This window comes from Rhinoderma darwinii, chromosome 11, assembly GCF_050947455.1.
Source record: "Rhinoderma darwinii isolate aRhiDar2 chromosome 11, aRhiDar2.hap1, whole genome shotgun sequence".
Lineage (NCBI taxonomy): Eukaryota > Metazoa > Chordata > Amphibia > Anura > Rhinodermatidae > Rhinoderma > Rhinoderma darwinii.
The window spans coordinates 26,416,563-26,435,532 of NC_134697.1; the positions used below are offsets into that span (position 1 = coordinate 26,416,563).

At 40.2% G+C, this 18,970-nt stretch overlaps 1 protein-coding gene across 1 annotated transcript in view; it reads left to right on the forward strand.

Annotated features, from left to right (window-relative positions):
* CPXM2 (carboxypeptidase X, M14 family member 2) overlaps positions 1-18,970 on the forward strand; it is a 72,566-nt gene that overhangs the window by 26,517 nt on the left and 27,079 nt on the right. Inside the window, exons 6-12 of the mRNA XM_075842380.1 lie at positions 6,616-6,700; positions 12,303-12,453; positions 12,701-12,789; positions 13,505-13,628; positions 16,266-16,462; positions 16,874-17,053; positions 17,390-17,687. Coding sequence (XP_075698495.1) covers positions 6,616-6,700; positions 12,303-12,453; positions 12,701-12,789; positions 13,505-13,628; positions 16,266-16,462; positions 16,874-17,053; positions 17,390-17,687 — 1,124 coding nt within the window. The remainder of the gene's footprint in view (positions 1-6,615; positions 6,701-12,302; positions 12,454-12,700; positions 12,790-13,504; positions 13,629-16,265; positions 16,463-16,873; positions 17,054-17,389; positions 17,688-18,970) is intronic.

The following is an 18,970-nucleotide window of genomic DNA, read 5'->3' on the forward strand; positions in this document are numbered from 1 at the left end:
ACAGCCGCACATACAGACGAGGGACTATGTTTGGATAAACATCGAAGAGGCCAATGTGCTCCAGATTGCGTCGTGGCCACTTCCTTCTGGTGATCGTTGGGGGTCCTAAGCCATCAATGTGTTTTCCTGGTAACTTGCTTGGGAGTAGTCACAATTACCATTGTCAATCAGGGATAAGCATTTTATCTGACAACACATGGGTCATATGTGGGGACGTCAAGGACGTTACTAAAAATGAGAAAAACCTATTTCCCAAGTACATTTTCCAACACATGTTGTGCAATGAACATGACACTTCTTCTATCTCATAGAAAAGTGAATGAAGGTGTTTTTGCATCAGTTATTTGATTTATTCAAGGTTATATCAAGAAACAAGTCAGTGCTGAATTCTAAGAAGATATAAAATCATGCGCATAGGGCAGGTCATGTTGACTCGCTATTATGTTCTGTACCTTGTTACCATCAATGAGTTATTACGGTCGTTTGTCTGCAGCCGGATGTATTAGCAAATGATGTTCATATTTATTGGAACTTTGTTTACATTTTTAGTTTAGTGTTTTCCAAGCCGTATCTAAGGACTGCGGTAGCCGATACTGTTCGAAGCAAAGCTCAAAATGAGTCAATTATTTTGGCGTCAGGCTTTGCCATTCAGTATACAAATGGACAGTGGAAGGGCACCACAATATAACAAATTCTATAGACAGGTGCTCTAAATCATTCCCAAAAAAAAACATACCATAGAAACAATACCAAAAAAGCTCTGCCTTCATTTACCATTTGTGGTTTTGTTTTTATACATTATTTTTCTTTCCTTTTGTGCAATTCTTTTGATGGTTCAGAATGCAATGCATTATTATTATTATTATTGTAATTTTGATCTCTTTTGGCATTATATTACTATCTGGACTGCTGAAAGGGACTGTACACCTGCTCCATGAGCATGTATACATTACCATATGGTTATACTTTCAATAGAGTTTATTGCGCCAGTCATAATTTACCCCATGGGGTTAGGACCTTAAAGTATGTTGGGGTTCGTCCATCATATCATGATTCTTTGGTTTTAATTATTTTTTAAAATTTGGCAATTTTATTTGTAACATAACAAAATGAAATTTACTTTTTCCTATGATCTGAGTGTGCCTCAGTCATGCCCCCAGGTTTTGCCATTCGGTACAGAAGGGACTGGTGTTTGTTTCCCCCACCATGCCCTTTGCATTATTCTAGACACCGTTCCCCATGTTTATCTTCTGTAGAGGGGACTCCTGCACAGGATTTCACCCAAAAGCAAAGGCGATTAGCCCAACAAGGGCTGGACCCCCTGCTTCCTAAGGCACATAGCAGCTGCATGGGCTGCCTCCCTGGTCCCTACGCCCTTGGTGGCAGCCCATCTCTGGCCTCCTGTGTGACATTTTATCATGTAACACGACGTGGTGCTGGACAACGGGCAGTGATGACAACATGGATTAGCAAGATACCCAAGTGACTGGCCGAGATGGACAAATGCCAAATTTTAGAAAGTTTATTTTAAAGTTAATTTTTTTCATTTCTTGAAAATGTAGAAAGTGAATGCTAGGGATTGGGATTTTTCTCAGGGCAAATGCCATCAGGTGTCGCTAGTTACAATTCTATTAGGTTTACGTTCCTTTTGGAGAGCACAGTAGCGTACTCTGCTACACTATTCTTAACAGACCTACTTAAAGTAGATCGGATTTATCAGGATCCCTTGTTCTACTGTTTCGATCCATTAAAAACAGATCTATGGAAATGCAAGCCTTGATGCAGATGTGAACAGAGCCCAGGATACGGCAGTAGAGATCTAAGCAGGAGCCAGGGTAATAAGTCCTGGGTCTGGAGAGTGATATGTAAGTCTTTATAACTTCTATGTGCTATTTATGCGGCATAATATTTTGCAGTGTTGCTTATAACATACATGAATGAAGGAAACAAATGAGCATAGATTGGCATACATAGATTAATTTATTAAAAGCAGAATGCATCTGTTCCCTGAGCCGCTCCTCTTCTGCAGTTTTGCACCTTGTCATTCCTTTCGCACCTCTGTGTATTTTTTCAGTAGATAACACTTTATATATCTCTTTGGATTTAACTCGCACTAAGCAGATTGACTGCTATAAATGAGATTTAACTCAATTTTCACTATGAAAAGATTTCAAAATGTTTTCGAGCTGCAACTTACCAATGCCTAATGTTAATACATAACATGTTGTGGGTATAGATTGGTAGAAGTGGCATCTGTTTTGGTACAAGGAGGCTTGACAGAATAATTCTCATGTCTAGAAATTCTAGAAATGAAGCTGAATGGAAGTTTATTTTAATTTTTACACATTTTTTTGTGTCATTGGATGACCATGTTTCTCATGACTACGCCTTTCAACTTAATTCCCCCATCCCTTGTCAAACAGACAATCATATTTTTTGCTAATGTGGTCTAGATCAGTTGAGGAAGGGGTATTGGGTCAACCTGAGCTAGAGCCCCTCTCTCCACACGTTCACTAGTGGGAGTGGTATGTATGCCCTTAGGGAGAGGTCATCCTTGTTCATGTTCTCTAAGACACTATTGACCATCTACTATGTAAAGGCAACACAGACATTATATCCAGACTTCTTTGACCCATGTTATACATTATATCCAGACTTCTTTGACCCATGTTATACATTATATCCAGACTTCTTTGACCCATGTTATAACCCAGCTCAGAGACTCATGAAAGTGATTAATTCATAGGTTGCAATTTTGAGCATTTTTTTGCAATTAAGTATAATGCATGTCATTGGGTGGTGTGACTTTCAGCTATGGTGGCATAGATTTCTTTGATATTTTGTCATTTGGTTCATTGAAGCTGCAGTACAACCAAAGGGTCCTGTTATGATAGTGAAATAAATGTATCTGAGAAGTATCACTGTGAGACCAACAGCAAGTCCTAGACTACAGCTGGATGACTATGATTGTATTTGCACTCACTTTACAAAGCTTCTTGTTATATGGCGACTTTAGTGTCCTGGTTTGATGCTTCTGCATCAAATACTACCCCTTCAGACCCTTCAGCGTTGCTCAGGTTTTTACGTGCTATAATGAAAAAGCTACGTGATATGTTGCCAGAAATGAAAAACAAATGGGAAATTACTTGCTTCAGGAACTATTTTACTTTAAATTACACTTCAGATACTTCTTCAATTGGAAAGCACCCTTTAAAGTATTTGCGTTTTTTTGTGTGAGAGGAAATTTTAAGGTGTACCTATACTTTCATAAATCTACTGACATGTCATAGTGACATGTCAGAAGTTTTGATCAGTGGTGGTCCGAGCACTGAGACCCCCACCGATCGCTAAAACGAAGCAGGAGAAGCGCTTTGGTGACTGCTGTACCACTTCGCTTCTGATCGGCTCTGCTCGGCTTTCGAGTGAGCAGTGTACGGACTCAATAGAAAGTCTATGGGTCCTTGCATTGCTCCCTCTGCTTTCTGAGGAAAGCCGTGCAGAGTCGATCAAAAGCGAAGTGGCACAGCACAGTGCTTCTGTTGCTTTGTTTTAGCGATCAGTGGGGGTCTCCGTGCTTGGACCCCCACTGATCAAACCTTCTGACATGTCACTATGACATGTAAAAAGTTTTAGAAAAGTATAGTTACACTTGAACTTGACTTTTCAATGGTTTTCAATGGCTTAAGTGATGTTATCATGCTGCAGAAAGTTATCAGAGCCAAGATAGGGATTGCTACATCTGTACCATAGCAGAACATGCAGCTGCTATGCAGGACTCCCCCTTTCCAGAGGAAGTGCATTATTAACATTCAAGGGGATTGGAAATTGGCCGAAGAGTCATATAAAAGTCATGGAAGGGTAAAAACACCAGGCCCTTCTGTACTTGAAGGGACACTCCAGTGAATTCCTTTAGCGTGGCACCAGTTTGGAAAGTACATTTGGTTAAAGGTAAAATAGGTCATTCTTTTACTGGGCGATTCGTTTCTAAATTATCCCGACTGTCGTTATGTGACATGACCGCGCTGTGACTGGCCGATTCCTACAGCGTCTGCTTTCACTATACATACCTATGAGACCCACATTGAGCATCTCATAGGAATGCATAGTGAAATAGACTTCTGGTCCACACAGCAGACGCTGTAGGAATCGTCTGGTCACATCACAGTGCAGTCACGTGACATAACGACAGTCGGGATAGTTTAGAAACGAAGCGCCCGGTAAGAGGATGACCTGCCCTACCTTTAACCAAATGTACTTTGCAAATGGGTGCCTCAATAAAAGAATTTACTGGAGTGTCCCTTTAATGGCAAAACCTAGCACCATACTGGGGAGCCCATTTTGATGTTTGCTGTGGGGTCCCTTTTCTTCTATGTACGCCACTGACCCATGCATTGCATAGATAAATTCAGGGAAATTTATGGTTACTGATGAATGTAGTGTGGGTTAAAAGTATTTATACCATACCATGGGTTTGCACAGTCAAGCTACAGTGACCAGTAATGTCAATGGCACAATATGCCCAAGCAACAAAAAGTGAAAAATGGTAATAGAAATAAGCTTTAATCTGTTTAAAAAAAAAAAAGATGATGTCGCTGTTCACACTGGCGCTATTGGTTTCCTTAGGGGGTATTGTTGGACTTTCCCCTATTTACAATGGCAAACATAGCACAGACTTCAACGCTATTCTTTCCAAATAACCGAAACCTGATACACCCTATTATAAGTCAATGGGGTTCATCAGTATTTCCATTCAAAAACTGATCTAGCAAAGCTTTTTATGGTTCCGTTTATAAACGTAAGCCAGTGTGAACAGAGCCTCATACATGTGTGCCAAATAGCAGCATTGATAACAATTGGGCATATTTGCTAATGCTGGTTCACTGCTCTGAAGTTTTGATTTTCTAAGCATTGTTCATAACTTACATCAACACCGTGCAGAAAACGGAAAAGTGGCGGTATTTTCTTAAAAACTTTTGACAATGTGTTCCTATAAAACCACTCTTCGTTTTTTATCACACTTTGCAAGTGTTGGTAAAAGGGTTTGGGGCTTAGTAAATAAATAAATTGATATTTGTGCAGCAGTTTATTTATGATGTACAACAAAAATGCAGCCCGCAACCATGATCGCCATGTTAAATATATATTCATTAGTAATATGTCCGATTTATTAAATTAATTTAATACTATTAATAAGCGAATCTAATCGGATTCCTGCTTCATTTTAACCCTTCTCCTGCTGCTGTGTGTCTCATTATTTAATGATGCTTGGTTATGAAATGCTCTGCGGTGTTCTGCCTGTAGAAAGTGATGCAGGGGGGAGAGCAGGTGTCGCGGGGGAGGTATCTGTCTCTCTCATATCTTCTATGTACAAGGCACCGGCTGTTTCTGTACAACAGACTGGAGATGTGACACACAAAGGAGAAAACACACACATACCCAATGCTGGTTCTGTGCACGCCACTGGGACTAACCTAACAATAGCTCTGATCTACCATTCCACAGGAAGTCCCATCGGAAATGGAAAGGATAAACTTTCCTCAACACAAAATTCCAGGGTCTGAGGGTTTCTTTCTTGTATATAATTTTGAATCACCTTCGAGTTTCAGGACATTTTTCAGGTTTTACCAATTTGTCCATGAAAATGTAATTTATTATGTCGGAAGCCTTAGGCATCATGGATAAGGTAGAGCCATGTGCACGGAGCCTGTACTGCAGCTCACGAAAACCTTATGGCTACCTTTTACACAGTTGTAGTCTGTATGGCGGCACAGTAATGTGCCGCCATATGGTGCCTCCATACAGAATACCTCTGTAATATGGCATGTCATAGGAGAAACTTCCAGATGCCTCCATATGAAATCAGAGGCACAAGGAGGTACTGTATGGGTCCACAAATTTCTACTAGTGCTGTCTTGGAACTTGTACGAAGCCGTAATATGGTTGTGTGGATAAAGCCTTACATAAATATAAAAAAACATGTGGATGTAGCTGCAACTGCTCTGTGTGAACCCTGCCTAAAGGGGGTTTTACACCGGCCGATTATTGGTCAGACGAGCGTTCATATAACGCTAGTTTCCGATAATTGCCCTGTGTAAACAGGGCAGCTATCAGCAGATGAACGAGCAAACGCTCGTTCATCTGCTGATCGTATAGTTTTCAAAAAGTAAAATATTATTGTTGTCGGCAGCACATCGCCCTGTGTAAACAGGGAGACGCACTGCCGATATGATAATAATGTATGGGGACGAGCGATTGGAGTCTCGTTGATCGGCGCTCACTACACCGGCTGATTATCGGCTGGTGTAATAGGGGCTTTACGGCATATGCACATGATTGTATTAAGGTTCCGTATAACCTCTAGGTTGTATGGGACTGTAATACAGCACCAATACAGGTCAATGGGGTCTTCTGTACCTCTATATGCCTTTGATTTAATGCTAAGGCATAAATATTTTTTTTTCTGTAAGGTTTTTGTAGACATCTGACCCCCAAAAAATGGGGGTATTATGTTATTATTATTTTATCTAATTTTTCATAAAACTACTATATAATCTGTCTGGAATAAGATCTTTGTATTTTATCCATGTCTACTGATGATGAATGCTCTTCTCCTAGGAGTGACTGGGTCACCTCTTATCGAGTCATGGTCAGTAACGACAGTCATAGCTGGGTCTTTGCAAAAAATGAAACCGGAGAACTGGTAAGAAAAACTTTTTATTCCTTAATTTAAAGGAGCATTATCATTTTCAGTAGTTATTACTATCCTTATGTTCTTCTTTCCAAGTCTATGCGCCTATTTGTTATCATACAAGTAGATTTTTCTACTTGAAGGCTATTAAGTGTAACTGCTCGAGGCAAAAAGTTGGTCATTGAAGATCCCCTTAAAGGGGTTTTCCAGCATCTGACAACTGATGACCTGTTCACCGGATAGGTCATCAGTACATGATCTGCGGGGGTCCGACACCCAGGCCCCGCACAGATCAGCTGGTCCAGTGCCTCCGTTCACCGGACGTACAAGCCGGAAAGCATTTAGCTCCGGCCACGGAATAGCGGCCGAGCTGCAGTACAATTCAAGTGAATAGGAGCAGACCTGCAGTTCGGCAGCACGGCCGCCATGCTATGTACAGTGCCAACTGCTTCCGTGCTCCGTACATAGCATTATGCGCCACAACATCTGGTGCCCACAGGCCATTGGAGTGGCGTGTCGGACCCGCACCGATGACCTATCCGGTGGATAGGTCATTAGTTGCCAGAAGGTTGACAAACCCTTTAAAATAAATCATCAATACATGTCATGTTGCTTGGATACCCTGCGATGAGCTATAATCTGTGGGCGCACCTAACACCGGTGCCACCACGGGGTAAATTAAGCTTTTTATGGTGTCCATTTTAATCAATGGACTTCTGGGTCCTCCAGACAGAGAGAAGCTCTTTGGGCTGTTCTTCACTTTTGCTAACTGGTCGTGGTTTATAAATGATGAACCTGCCTCTATTAACTCAAAATAAATTAGCACCCATAATACCTTTCGGGCATTAATATCTGCGCAAGACATATTGCAAACGACAATAAACCTATATATGTCTCAAACACACAATTTGTGTATCAAAATCATTCTAGACACAAATTTGTACAAAAATGTATACTTTATTATTCCATAAATATGGATAACCCCCCCCCCCCAATAAAACAAACAAACATACATACAAAAATGAAAACATAATTAAAAATATTCCTCTAAGGCCATTAACTATGTGCCAGCATAACCATATAGAGTATTACAATCGTATAATCTGCAACAGGCTGGCAATAGTGCAGGGATAGCGTATAATCAACCTCAATCCCAAATCCCAAAGTAAAGCCCACAACCTATACAGTGATAGGCCTATGGTAGTGTATATACAAAATCACAAGAGGCATAATAGTGATCAAAATATTTAAAATACCTGTGGCTGGCATGATGGCTGTCAACAGTCTCAGAGGATGAACACCTCGACGCGCGTTTCGCACCCTTCGTCAGGAAGTGAAGTGGTGTAATGGAAGTGGGTTTTTAAATGCTACTCCTATGTATTTTTGAAAAATGGTGCATAGTGATTGATGAGGCCGACCCACGTGTGCCTTCCGCGTCATGAGCGAGGGTGCAGTCAGGGGACAATTCTCCATGTGCACTTGCGCCCAAACTCTGACAGCTTCCGGCACATCGCACTGAATGGCCCGTCAGGCGCAATCGCACATCACCAATATACGCAGAGATTAAATCTACACAGAGTCAGAAGATACCGAATCTTATCATTATTTCAAGGTAGTTAAGGAGTTCCTAACAGCCATTAAGCCGAACCACAACGGTATTACAGAAAATACCTATATTTGAACCCTACGCTCATACTGAACTTGTACATTATTATAGATATAGATATCATTAATGCTCAAAATATAGAACACACGATCGTATTCCAATCCAAAATACATAACAATAAACAGATAAATCATGAAAGAAATCAGTCATGAAAACAATCATTAATGAAAAATTATATATGGACATATATATATGTATTCCTATTCCGGGTCGAAGACCATATGGAGAAGCACACCACCAATGCGCCACACATATTGTGATAGTTCTCCACATGGGCCCCACACCCATTTCAGCAAATATTATACATAGGTCAATCCTAAAAATATATACATCAGTCATGAAAAAATTATATATACATACACACATATGAACATATACACATATCCATACATATGTACTGGGTCGAGGCTCTATTAACTCAAAATAGACAACCCCTTTAATCCTTTCGGGACAAAGCCATTTTTTGATTTTTGATTTTCGTTTTTTACTCTCCGTATTCAAAGAGCCATAACTTTTTTATTTTTCCGTCAATAGAGCGGTGTGTGGGCTTATTTTTTTGCGGGAGGAGTTGTAGTTTCTATTGGTACCATTTATAGTTCCATATAATTTACTGGGAAACTACCATTTTTTGGTGCGTAAAACTTTTTGATCACTTTTTATTACATTTTGTTTGAAAGCTAAGTTGACCAAAAAACAGCGATTTTGGCGTTTTACATTTTTATTTTTTACGACGTTCACCGTGCAGGTTAAATAATGCTATATTGTAATAGTTCAGACTTTTTTGGACGCAGCGATACCAATTCTGTTTACTTTTTTTATTTTTTACATTACTTTAGGGGGGAAAAGGTTGTTTTTTTTTACTTTTAATATATATATTAAAAACTTTTTTTTACTTTTTTTCACACACTTTATTAGTTCCCCTAGGGGACTTGAACCAGCGATCGATCGTTATATCGCTGGTACAATATACTGCAATACTAACCGCAGCATTGCAGCCAGGAGCAGCGCGATCGCTTCTCCTGGCTGTTAATCCCGGGTGTCCGCTGTAAAATACACCCGATACCCGCAGCATATGGCGCGCGCTTCAAACATCACTCCTAGCACCCGGACGTAATGGCACGTCAGCGTGCGCGAAGGGGTTAATGCTTCCATGTGAGAATAACTCTGTAATACGGCATCTGATGGAGCATACCACCTTTTTTTTTTCCTGTTAGATTCCTATGTTTTTCCATATGAAATCAGGGGCATACACTTCCATGAGTGACATAGAGCTTGGAAGTTGTATGGAGCCATAATATGGTTGTGTATGAGCCCTAACATGATCCCATATATTGCGTAGAGTCTATACACAGCTAAAACTGAAACACAACCAAAGCAATATGTGATACCCATTCATCCATCCATCCATCCATCCGTCAGTCCATCCATCCGTCAGTCTATCCATCCGTCCATCCGTCAGTCTATCCATCCGTCCATCCATCCGTCCATCCATCCATCCATTCATCCATCCATCCATCCATCCATCTATCCATCCCTAAACTGGTTTTCCATAATGACACTAATTGCTTTGTGTTATATGTAACTATAATATTACTACTCTCTTGTATGCAGAAGTGGTTAATGTTATTTCATCATAAATGTTGAATGGAATTTTAAACAAGACCTCAGAAAAACTGCAATTCTGCCAAGTTTCATCTGGAAGCAAGACTATTTCCATAAACCTTCATTACTGTGGTTTTACTAGAAATGGTTGAGTGCAAAAAATCTTATATCCTGAAAGATTTACAGATGGGATAAAAAGGGTTGCCAGGTCAGCCGTTAAAAAATACAACACATATGCTGCTTGGCAGTAAGTTGAGATGCATGATCCATGCTTGTTACCTCTAGCAGCTAATTACCAGGGAACTTGTGGAGCGCAAGGCTGAAAAAGTCCTAATTATTTATTTTACAGCAACATTTGATCATGGATGAAGGCATTAATCTAAAAACTTACAATATTGGGGGAGATTTACAAAGCAAAATCCGCCGGAATTCTGCTTCAAATTGCTCCATAAAACTGGTGTACATGCTGTGCGCCAAATGTATTAATTGTTTAGACAGTTTTTAGACCTCGAGTAACAGTTTTCAAAAGTGTCTAGAAAAGGGGTGTAGCTAAAAAGTGTCAAAATGCGGTGGCATAAGGTAGAGAAAAGTATCTAACTTGTCTGTCATGACCTCCATTCGCCGCCGCCGCCACCTTTCACACAGCACCTGGCAGCCACACATGCCACTGATGCTCTACTCTGGGCCAACACTTGCTTTCTTAAAAAGCCATCATGCGCCAAAATTATTTTGACCCAGCTTCCCTGGGTATTTAAGCTCCTCCCCTTTTGTTGCTTCTTGCCAGAGCAATTTGGCTGTTCTAGTGTCCCCATTATTCCAAGAGTCTCAGCTATCTTGTTTATTGGATTTCCTGTGTTTTGACCTCAGCCTGTACCTTGACCATCCGTGCCTGCCACCTGCCATGATGGACTTCTACTGCCTGCACTCCTCATTAGCTACATGACCCGTTCTGAACCTTGCAGCCTCTCCTGATCTTTTGCTTTACCTGACCACGCTCATTGACACTACACCTGTTATGTTGGCCATCACCAAGGGAGACTACTCTGGGGGTAGCGAAGTCCAGATCACTGTACAGGGGTTAAAGGGTGAAGACCAGGGATTCCCTTAGACTTCGCTCCCCGCTTCAGCCCCATGTAAAATCCCTTGGTGACAAGAGTGGTTCACACCATCCTCTGCTGGCCCCGTGACAGAAAATCCCATGGGCTCCATGACAATGTCTACTACGTTGCCCCAAATGTATCAATCAGCGTGTGCGCCACTGGGATTCATTTGGGGTAGTTTCTGTTTGTCTGGTCCAGTTTTATCCTGTCTAAGTTTTCAACAGTATTAATACATTTCCCCCATTGTTTTAGTGAGCACGCAAATGTAAAAGAATTACAAAGTTGTCATTTTGGGTCTAAGGCTCCATTCACACGAACGTGGCCAACCTCGAATGAGGTGCACCGTGTGGGACGCGTTATCACGCATCCCCTATAGACTAGAATCTACGGAGGGATGCGTGAAGCGCAAAAAAATAGGACGTGTCCTATTTATTCATGGACCCTTCACACGCTCCGTTGAAACAACTGTCGTGTGAACAGCCCCATTGAAATACATGAGTCCGTGTGACGGCCGTTGTTTTAACGGCCGTTACACGGATGAGATTCACGCTCGCCTGGATGAGCACTAACAGTTACTTTACACTCCATGGCTTTGCCTGCGATCCAACTAATTCCTACCGTTTCTATCAGTAATTGCTGGGTTTCAATGGCCCTGGAGTGATAGCTTTATAGCATTTTATCGTTTGTATTACAGCCACAACACCCGGAACCCTGTGGTTCTAGTGAACCAAACTAAGATCATCATAAGGTTTTAAGGCGCTCTAAGACTTGTTCAGTAAAACCAGGTCTGTGTGTTTCGGCCACTATATGGATGATAAAATACGGCCTTAGGCTGGGTTCACAGGCAACATATAGGTCAGATTTTCATGGTGATATTAGTGCCTCTTTTTTCAGCTGTTTTTGGTTGCTAAATATGATGCGGCCAGAAATTTGTTGCTATTTAGCAGAAGAATTATGAAGTTCTCTACGCAAATTATTTTTTTCTTTTTTTGAGTCCTTTTTCCCCCAAAAAGCAGCATGCTCCAGGTGGGGCCTTTTTGAGGGTGTTCAGTGGTAACGCTTATGTTATTATGCGTAGGTGTTTGTACCACCATGTGACATCATATTTTTGCACAGAAGGTTTTTTTATACACAGTCCGTGTGATGACCACACAGCTGTAGGTCAAACATGAAGCAAAAATTAGAATGTCCTGTCTTTGCTGTTTTTGTATTCTGTATCATAATTCTAAATTTTTTATGTTTATAGTTTTTTGCAGGAAATAGTGAGAAGGAAATTCCCGTCTTGAATGAATTCCTAGAGCCCTTGGTTGGCCGTTATATACGTATCAATCCACGCTCTTGGTATGAAGAAGGCAGCATATGTATGAGGATTGAAATACTTGGATGTCCATTACCAGGTTAGTCAATAATAGTCTATCAGTCCTCTACATTGTTTATATGCTATACATAATAACTTGCTAATTTTTTTTTATAGTTGAAGAAAATTTAAAATGAATGGATTTCTGATTGAGGCTTTTTTTTTTTCTTTTTCTACCTAACGGGAAATATTATGCCTGGAATTAAAATGATGCATATGAGGAAAAACACAATGCCATATCCTTTTTTTTGCAGTTAATAATATTATCCCTGTTATATTATACCTAGACCCCAATAATTATTATTACAGACGTAATGAGCTGACGACTTCAGACAACCTGGATTTCCGACATCACAATTACAAGGAGATGAGACAGGTATGGCCCAGAAGAATTTATATTTGTGACCGTATTCTTTTATATTCATTCATTCATTCATTCATTCATTCATTTACCGGTATTTTTAGTTCTGCTTTATACACGTTGGTTGTACATTGTAATATCAAATACATATTTTCTGGTACTAGATAATCTTTTTTCAGCCTTGTAGCTTGTTTTAAGAATGTACATTTAAATTTCCGAATTTTTATTTATTATAAAGTCAGGCTGATGGTCACTGGATGTGGTTGTCCTTACATTAGTCTCCTTGTAATAAATATAATAATAATAATAATAATAATAATAATAATAATAATATATGATGTTTTTACCTGTTTAGTCCAGTCATGCCCATGTTGCAGATGGGGAACAACATGTGCCTCTCATGTGCCTGATTTTTGGCCCACAGGAGATGGTAAATTCGTATGATGCCACCGCCTTACCCAGGATAATGGTCACGCATGATTGTTCTTGCACATCAATAAAGGACAAAAGATCTCCTCTGTTTTCTCCTCCGTTATGTGGGCACTGTGGCATCTTTTCTATATCCACACAGTTGTGGGAGGGTATTTCCCTATTGTATTGCTAGATCCAACCTTATCATGTGTCATACAATCTCAAACAACCACGCAGCACCCCCCACAGCTCCACATTCTCTATCAGAAGATGACGTTTTTTCTACTCAATAGCCTGTTGATGTTTTTTTTTGTTCTAGCTGATGAAAGTGGTAAATGAGATGTGCCCTAACATCACCCGTGTGTATAACATTGGTCGCAGCCATGAGGGACTCAAGCTGTACGCGATGGAGATGTCTGATAACCCCGGGGAGCACGAAGTTGGTTAGGAGAATAAACACACTCTATGTATGTCCTGCACCTTCCCGCCTGTCTCTTCTATAACTGCTCTCAATCTTATCATCTGGTTTGGCTTTGGTGTTGTGATTTCACCAGGGGAGAGTTGTCAATGGAGGGAAAGGATAAAGTCACATTGTAAAAAATTTGGACGAGCAAAAGGAGATTAGTTAGATGACTTTTAGATCCCTTACAATGTTCAGGCATTTTGGTCATCTAAACCTAACATTTCCAGTTGAAATATGTTTAGACTCCACCAAACATGTATAGTAATGACTGTGGAGGTCAGAGCTTGTAAAACCCAAAATGTCCAATTAAGCGCCACCAACCTGAGGGCATATGCCTGAAGATACCTAGCACCTGAGCCAAGCATACTGTACCCATTAAATGGTCTGCAGATCTTGCTGAAAACATTTAGATCTATTCACAAAAATGTAATGTGATTGAGGGACTTCCGATGATGATTTTTGATGAAGGTAGGTGAATTTAATGAAAATAATAATTCAATTCTGTCCACTGCTCCCTTGATCTTCTGTTTTTAGGGATACGTTGTAAATGGACCTACTTAGTTGATGGACCTTTGGTGATCTTTCTCTGAGTTTATAGGGAATTAGTGAATTCACATTTATAAAAATAAATCTTAAAACACATCATCTCAGAGTCTTCTTGGATTCTTAAATTTTCTAAAAAAAAGTTGCCAAGAAAACAAGGAATAGTCAAAAGTCCAGAGCAAAAACCTTGCCGGTCACCCACTGCAAGCAGATGACTGTAGCAGTGAGCCCATTATTGATCCTTTTTTTGGGGGTTTGGAGTTTTGAGTTTGTTTAGACTGGACTACCAGGGCTCAAAGAGAGCAAGGTTTGTGGAATTTGGTGGGGTCTACAACAGAAGAATAGATCTACGACCACTAGTAATAAATATTAGTAAAAGCTTCATGAAAACTTCCTCCGTCACACGGTAAAGCTCTTTTTGAACTCACATATCTAACTGCTTGGTGTCATGGATTGGGGGGATCTGGATGGTGAAGGCCCGTTTTGCCCCCTCATTTATTTGTCCCAGTAGTCAACTATTGTAACATTGCAGGTTTGATGGTTTAGCCATCTTAAAAGGGCACAATCCCATCAATGACAATTGATTAACATCATATACTGGTTTTTATAATCTCGCCAATTCTCCTCTTGATCTTGTTTTTTTATGTGATTCTTTATACCTCATCTGTGCTGTTACATCTTCTGCTCTTTGCTTATGTCTGTGTTATAGACCTCTGACTGGGTATGAGCCATGCTAAGAAAATGATGTAAACCTTATTTAGGACAAGATACCAATATATTGATTCGTATTCACTTAATTAAGTACTTCAATCATATGATTTTAACACTACCCAGACGTCACATGTCTGGAATAGACATAATGCCAATTAAAAGGATTGTATGAGATTAGAACAAAAACAGCGCCTCACTTGGGCAAAGGGTTGTGTCTGGTATTGCAGGACAGCCCCAATCCAGTGAAAATAAGTGGAGGAACACGGACCCTATTTTTAGTCTCGCATACAATCCCTTTAAAAAAAAATAATATTTACAGGAGGGGTCATTATCAGCCAACACTTTATAGATTTTGCAGAGAACCAATTATCTACTGTATGTTGGAAGGAAATCAACAATATTTACAGGTATTTTTTTTAACTTACTGATCTTACCCCAAATGTCAGATGAATTATTATTCAGTTTCATACACTGGACTATCTATATTGTCTAGTATGTTGCCCTGGCTAGTCTCCAAAGCTGCTGTGAATTATGATAAAATAGCACTATATCTTGTCGGAAATTATTCCCATTGAATTCCTAATTATAAACAGTTCTTCATAATGCATAATGTAGACATATGAGGTCTACGTGTCCCCTAACAAAAAGCTGATTATATGATTTACTGCTGCTGCTTTGATCCTCAGCGATCAGCTGTAATCTGTGAGGGATCTATGATCATGTGTTCAATTTCCCTGCAGTGCCACTACAGGGAAAATGAAAGATAACACAATTTCAATTTAAAACAAAGGCCTGTCCATGTAATGCAAGGAAATGCTGGGTCCTCCAGAGCAAGAGATACTCTTTGTATTTGCGCAACACGCTGGCTAACAGATAAGGTCCAGAATGGGTCTCCCATCTCTATTAATTTAGAATGAATCATTGTAAGATGTATTTTCTGAGCTAGACAAGCACTTTGAATCATTATCTGGTAGATTAATCAGCCTAAAGAGTCCCTGGTAACTATTTTAAAATGTCATCTAGGCTACATTTTTACAAAAAATTGACCAAAAGTGAAAACATATAGTCAAAGATCAAATAGCAAAGTGTATGGACAGCAAAATAATTTCATAAAACAACTAAATATAACATTACGACATGAGCGCCAATTCTGTAGCTAACCAGCAAATATATAGTAGAGGCAATCAATTTGAGAACAGAGGACAGAACCAAGCTTTGCCTATTGACTCACTACTTATCATTACTGAACCCTAGGTATTTAATAGGCCTGCCAATTAGTTCATCTTTGTCACTTCTAATATGTCTTATTGTGTTGTGTGTAATCATGAACTGCTTTTGCGTCTGTCTGTTTCCATCTATTCAGGAGAACCTGAATTCCGATACATGGCCGGAGCCCATGGAAATGAAGTCTTAGGACGTGAACTTCTTCTGTTGCTGATGCAGTTCTTGTGTCAGGAGTACCTGGCGGGGAACAAACGTATCAGACATCTCGTCACCAATACACGTCTGCATTTCCTTCCATCTATCAACCCGGATGGGTATGAGAAGGCAGCTGAACTGGTGAGGAGCAATATTTAGATACATTAAGGGGAACTCACTTTCTACACTTAAAGTTTAATCTTTGGTGAAGTTTACCATGATCTAACAACCCTAAAGTTTGCGTTTTTTGGCATCCAGTCAGTAGTGGTCTTTTCTTTCTTTGTGCCACTCATGTTGGCTGTTAAATTTCTACTGTAGCAAAAATGTTTAATGAGTCTTGCAGACATTACTGGACCAAGCAGGTATGGTAATGTAAAGACGTATTACAAATGTTTTCCTAAGTTCTAGATGCAGACTTAGAGTATGGGATATAGGAGCCACCACCACGGACTGATATATATAGCTTTCAGGGTTGGGGCATCAATAAAAACTCCACCGAAGCTTGTTCATTCAGTTGTCCTGTTGACATAATATTTTTTCTGTTGATTTTAGGGCTCTGAATTGGGAGGCTGGTCTTTAGGCCGTTGGACTGCTGATGGGATTGACGTAAATAACAATTTTCCAGACTTGAATTCATTGTTGTGGGAGTCAGAGGATCGTTCTAGGAATATGCGTAGAGTCCCTAACAATCACATCCCAGTTCCTGACTGGTTTCAGTACGAGAACGCCACGGTAAGTTATAAACCAACTCATGCAATTACCTTATTAAAAAAAAAAAAAGTCTGCAATGGAAATAAATTTGGTATTTCTTGCATATAAAATTGCGTCTCAACCTCTGCTGTCTTTGGAGACTGTCATTATCCTAAAAGTAATCCAGCCCCTTTAAGGGTGCATGATCAGGCCAGGCAACACGTGAGCAAAAGTTTCACTTTTCTCTTGTGTGCAAGTAAAAATCTGCCCTTAACTTTAGGTAAAAATTGTTACTCATCACATTGCCAAAATCTGTGATAACTAGTATAAAGATGAAATTATGAAATGTTTCTTGGTTATCACCGTTTGTGTCTACAGGTTGCTATAGAAACTCGTGCCCTCATTACATGGATGGAAAAGATCCCTTTTGTTCTGGGTGGAAACCTGCAAGGCGGAGAGCTGGTGGTGTCTTATCCTTTTGACATGGTGCGATCACCATGGAAGACCCAAGAATATACAGGAACACCTGATGACCATGTGTTTCGCTGGCTGGCATATTCTTATGCTTCCACGCATCGGCACATGACGGACTCGAGCCGGAGGCCTTGCCACACTGAGGATTTTAACAAGGAGGAAGGCACTGTCAATGGAGCCTCTTGGCATACAGTGGCTGGAAGTAAGTTGTTCTCCTGATTCCATCTAGCTATGTAATAGTAATCAGTATCACATGAAACATTGATACGCTCATGTATGTGCAGATCTGTAAAAACACAATGGTCATGGAGATATGTACAGTAGTCCATGGGTATTTTTGCCCCTAAGCATCATGAGACCTGCCTACTACTGCATTGTCTATAAACTATTTATTTCTGTTTTTGGTCACGTCTTCTAACCCACTATGACTATAGCAATAAGAAAGCCATGCTACATCGCTCAAATTCCGTCACGTGAGATCGGGATCTTTAATAACATAAGCAAAGGAGGCATAACCCTTGAATTTTATCCATCTTAAAGGGGTTATCCAGGATTTTTCAAAATCGTCAGCAAGTCAGGGGATGGCATAACATAATAAACTACCAGGTACTCACCCGCTCAAGCTCGCCACACTCCAGCACTGAGGTCCCGTTCTCATCGGTCACGTGCTGCTGCATCCAATTGCTGGCCTAAGTGGTCACGTGCCATTCATGGCAGCATCACCGCTGAGGCCAGTGATTGGCTGCAGTGTCACGTGGCCAATAAATGGCACATGACCACTGCAGGAGCTTCCGGGATCACAGCAGCAGAGAACGGGACCTCAGCACTTAAGCAGGGGACACTTCTGGGGGTGAGTAACTTTATTATGTTAAGTCATCCTCTGCTGCCGATTGTAGAAAGTTCTGGATAACCCCTTTAAGTAAGGTTACAAGATGCTCAACACTTACATTGTCACACTGCATATGTATAAAGCATGAATGTTTCAGGTCAGTAAGTTTTGACCCATGGAGATGGCCCATGATGCTCTCAATGACTTAAAATATAATCACTAGAATGTTATAAAATCCAGTAGTAGACAATAATCCAGCACCCACTGATCTTGAGCTTGTTGGATTATTAGTTTTACTGTTATTCCTTTCTGCAGATGATTATTATTTATGTTCTTAGTTTTCATTTTTCTGCTTTTTGGGACGGCTCCCAGTTAATGGTTGGTTTTATAGAAAGCGGTGCTCATAGTAAATGAAATCAAAGCGCTACAATGAGGCACAAACAAAAGAAACAGAATAAGACAAGGAAATGCTGTTCTTTACTGGACCACCTGGCGAGCCATTGAAATGAGCTACAGTCTAGAATTCAGGCAAAGAAGTGACAAGATGGAAATTGTACTCCATAAACCGTCTTATTTACATGTAATGGTAGAGTAAATAGCTGTTATTATTACAAACATATGCACGGCCGATTCAACAAAGACGCAATAAAATGACA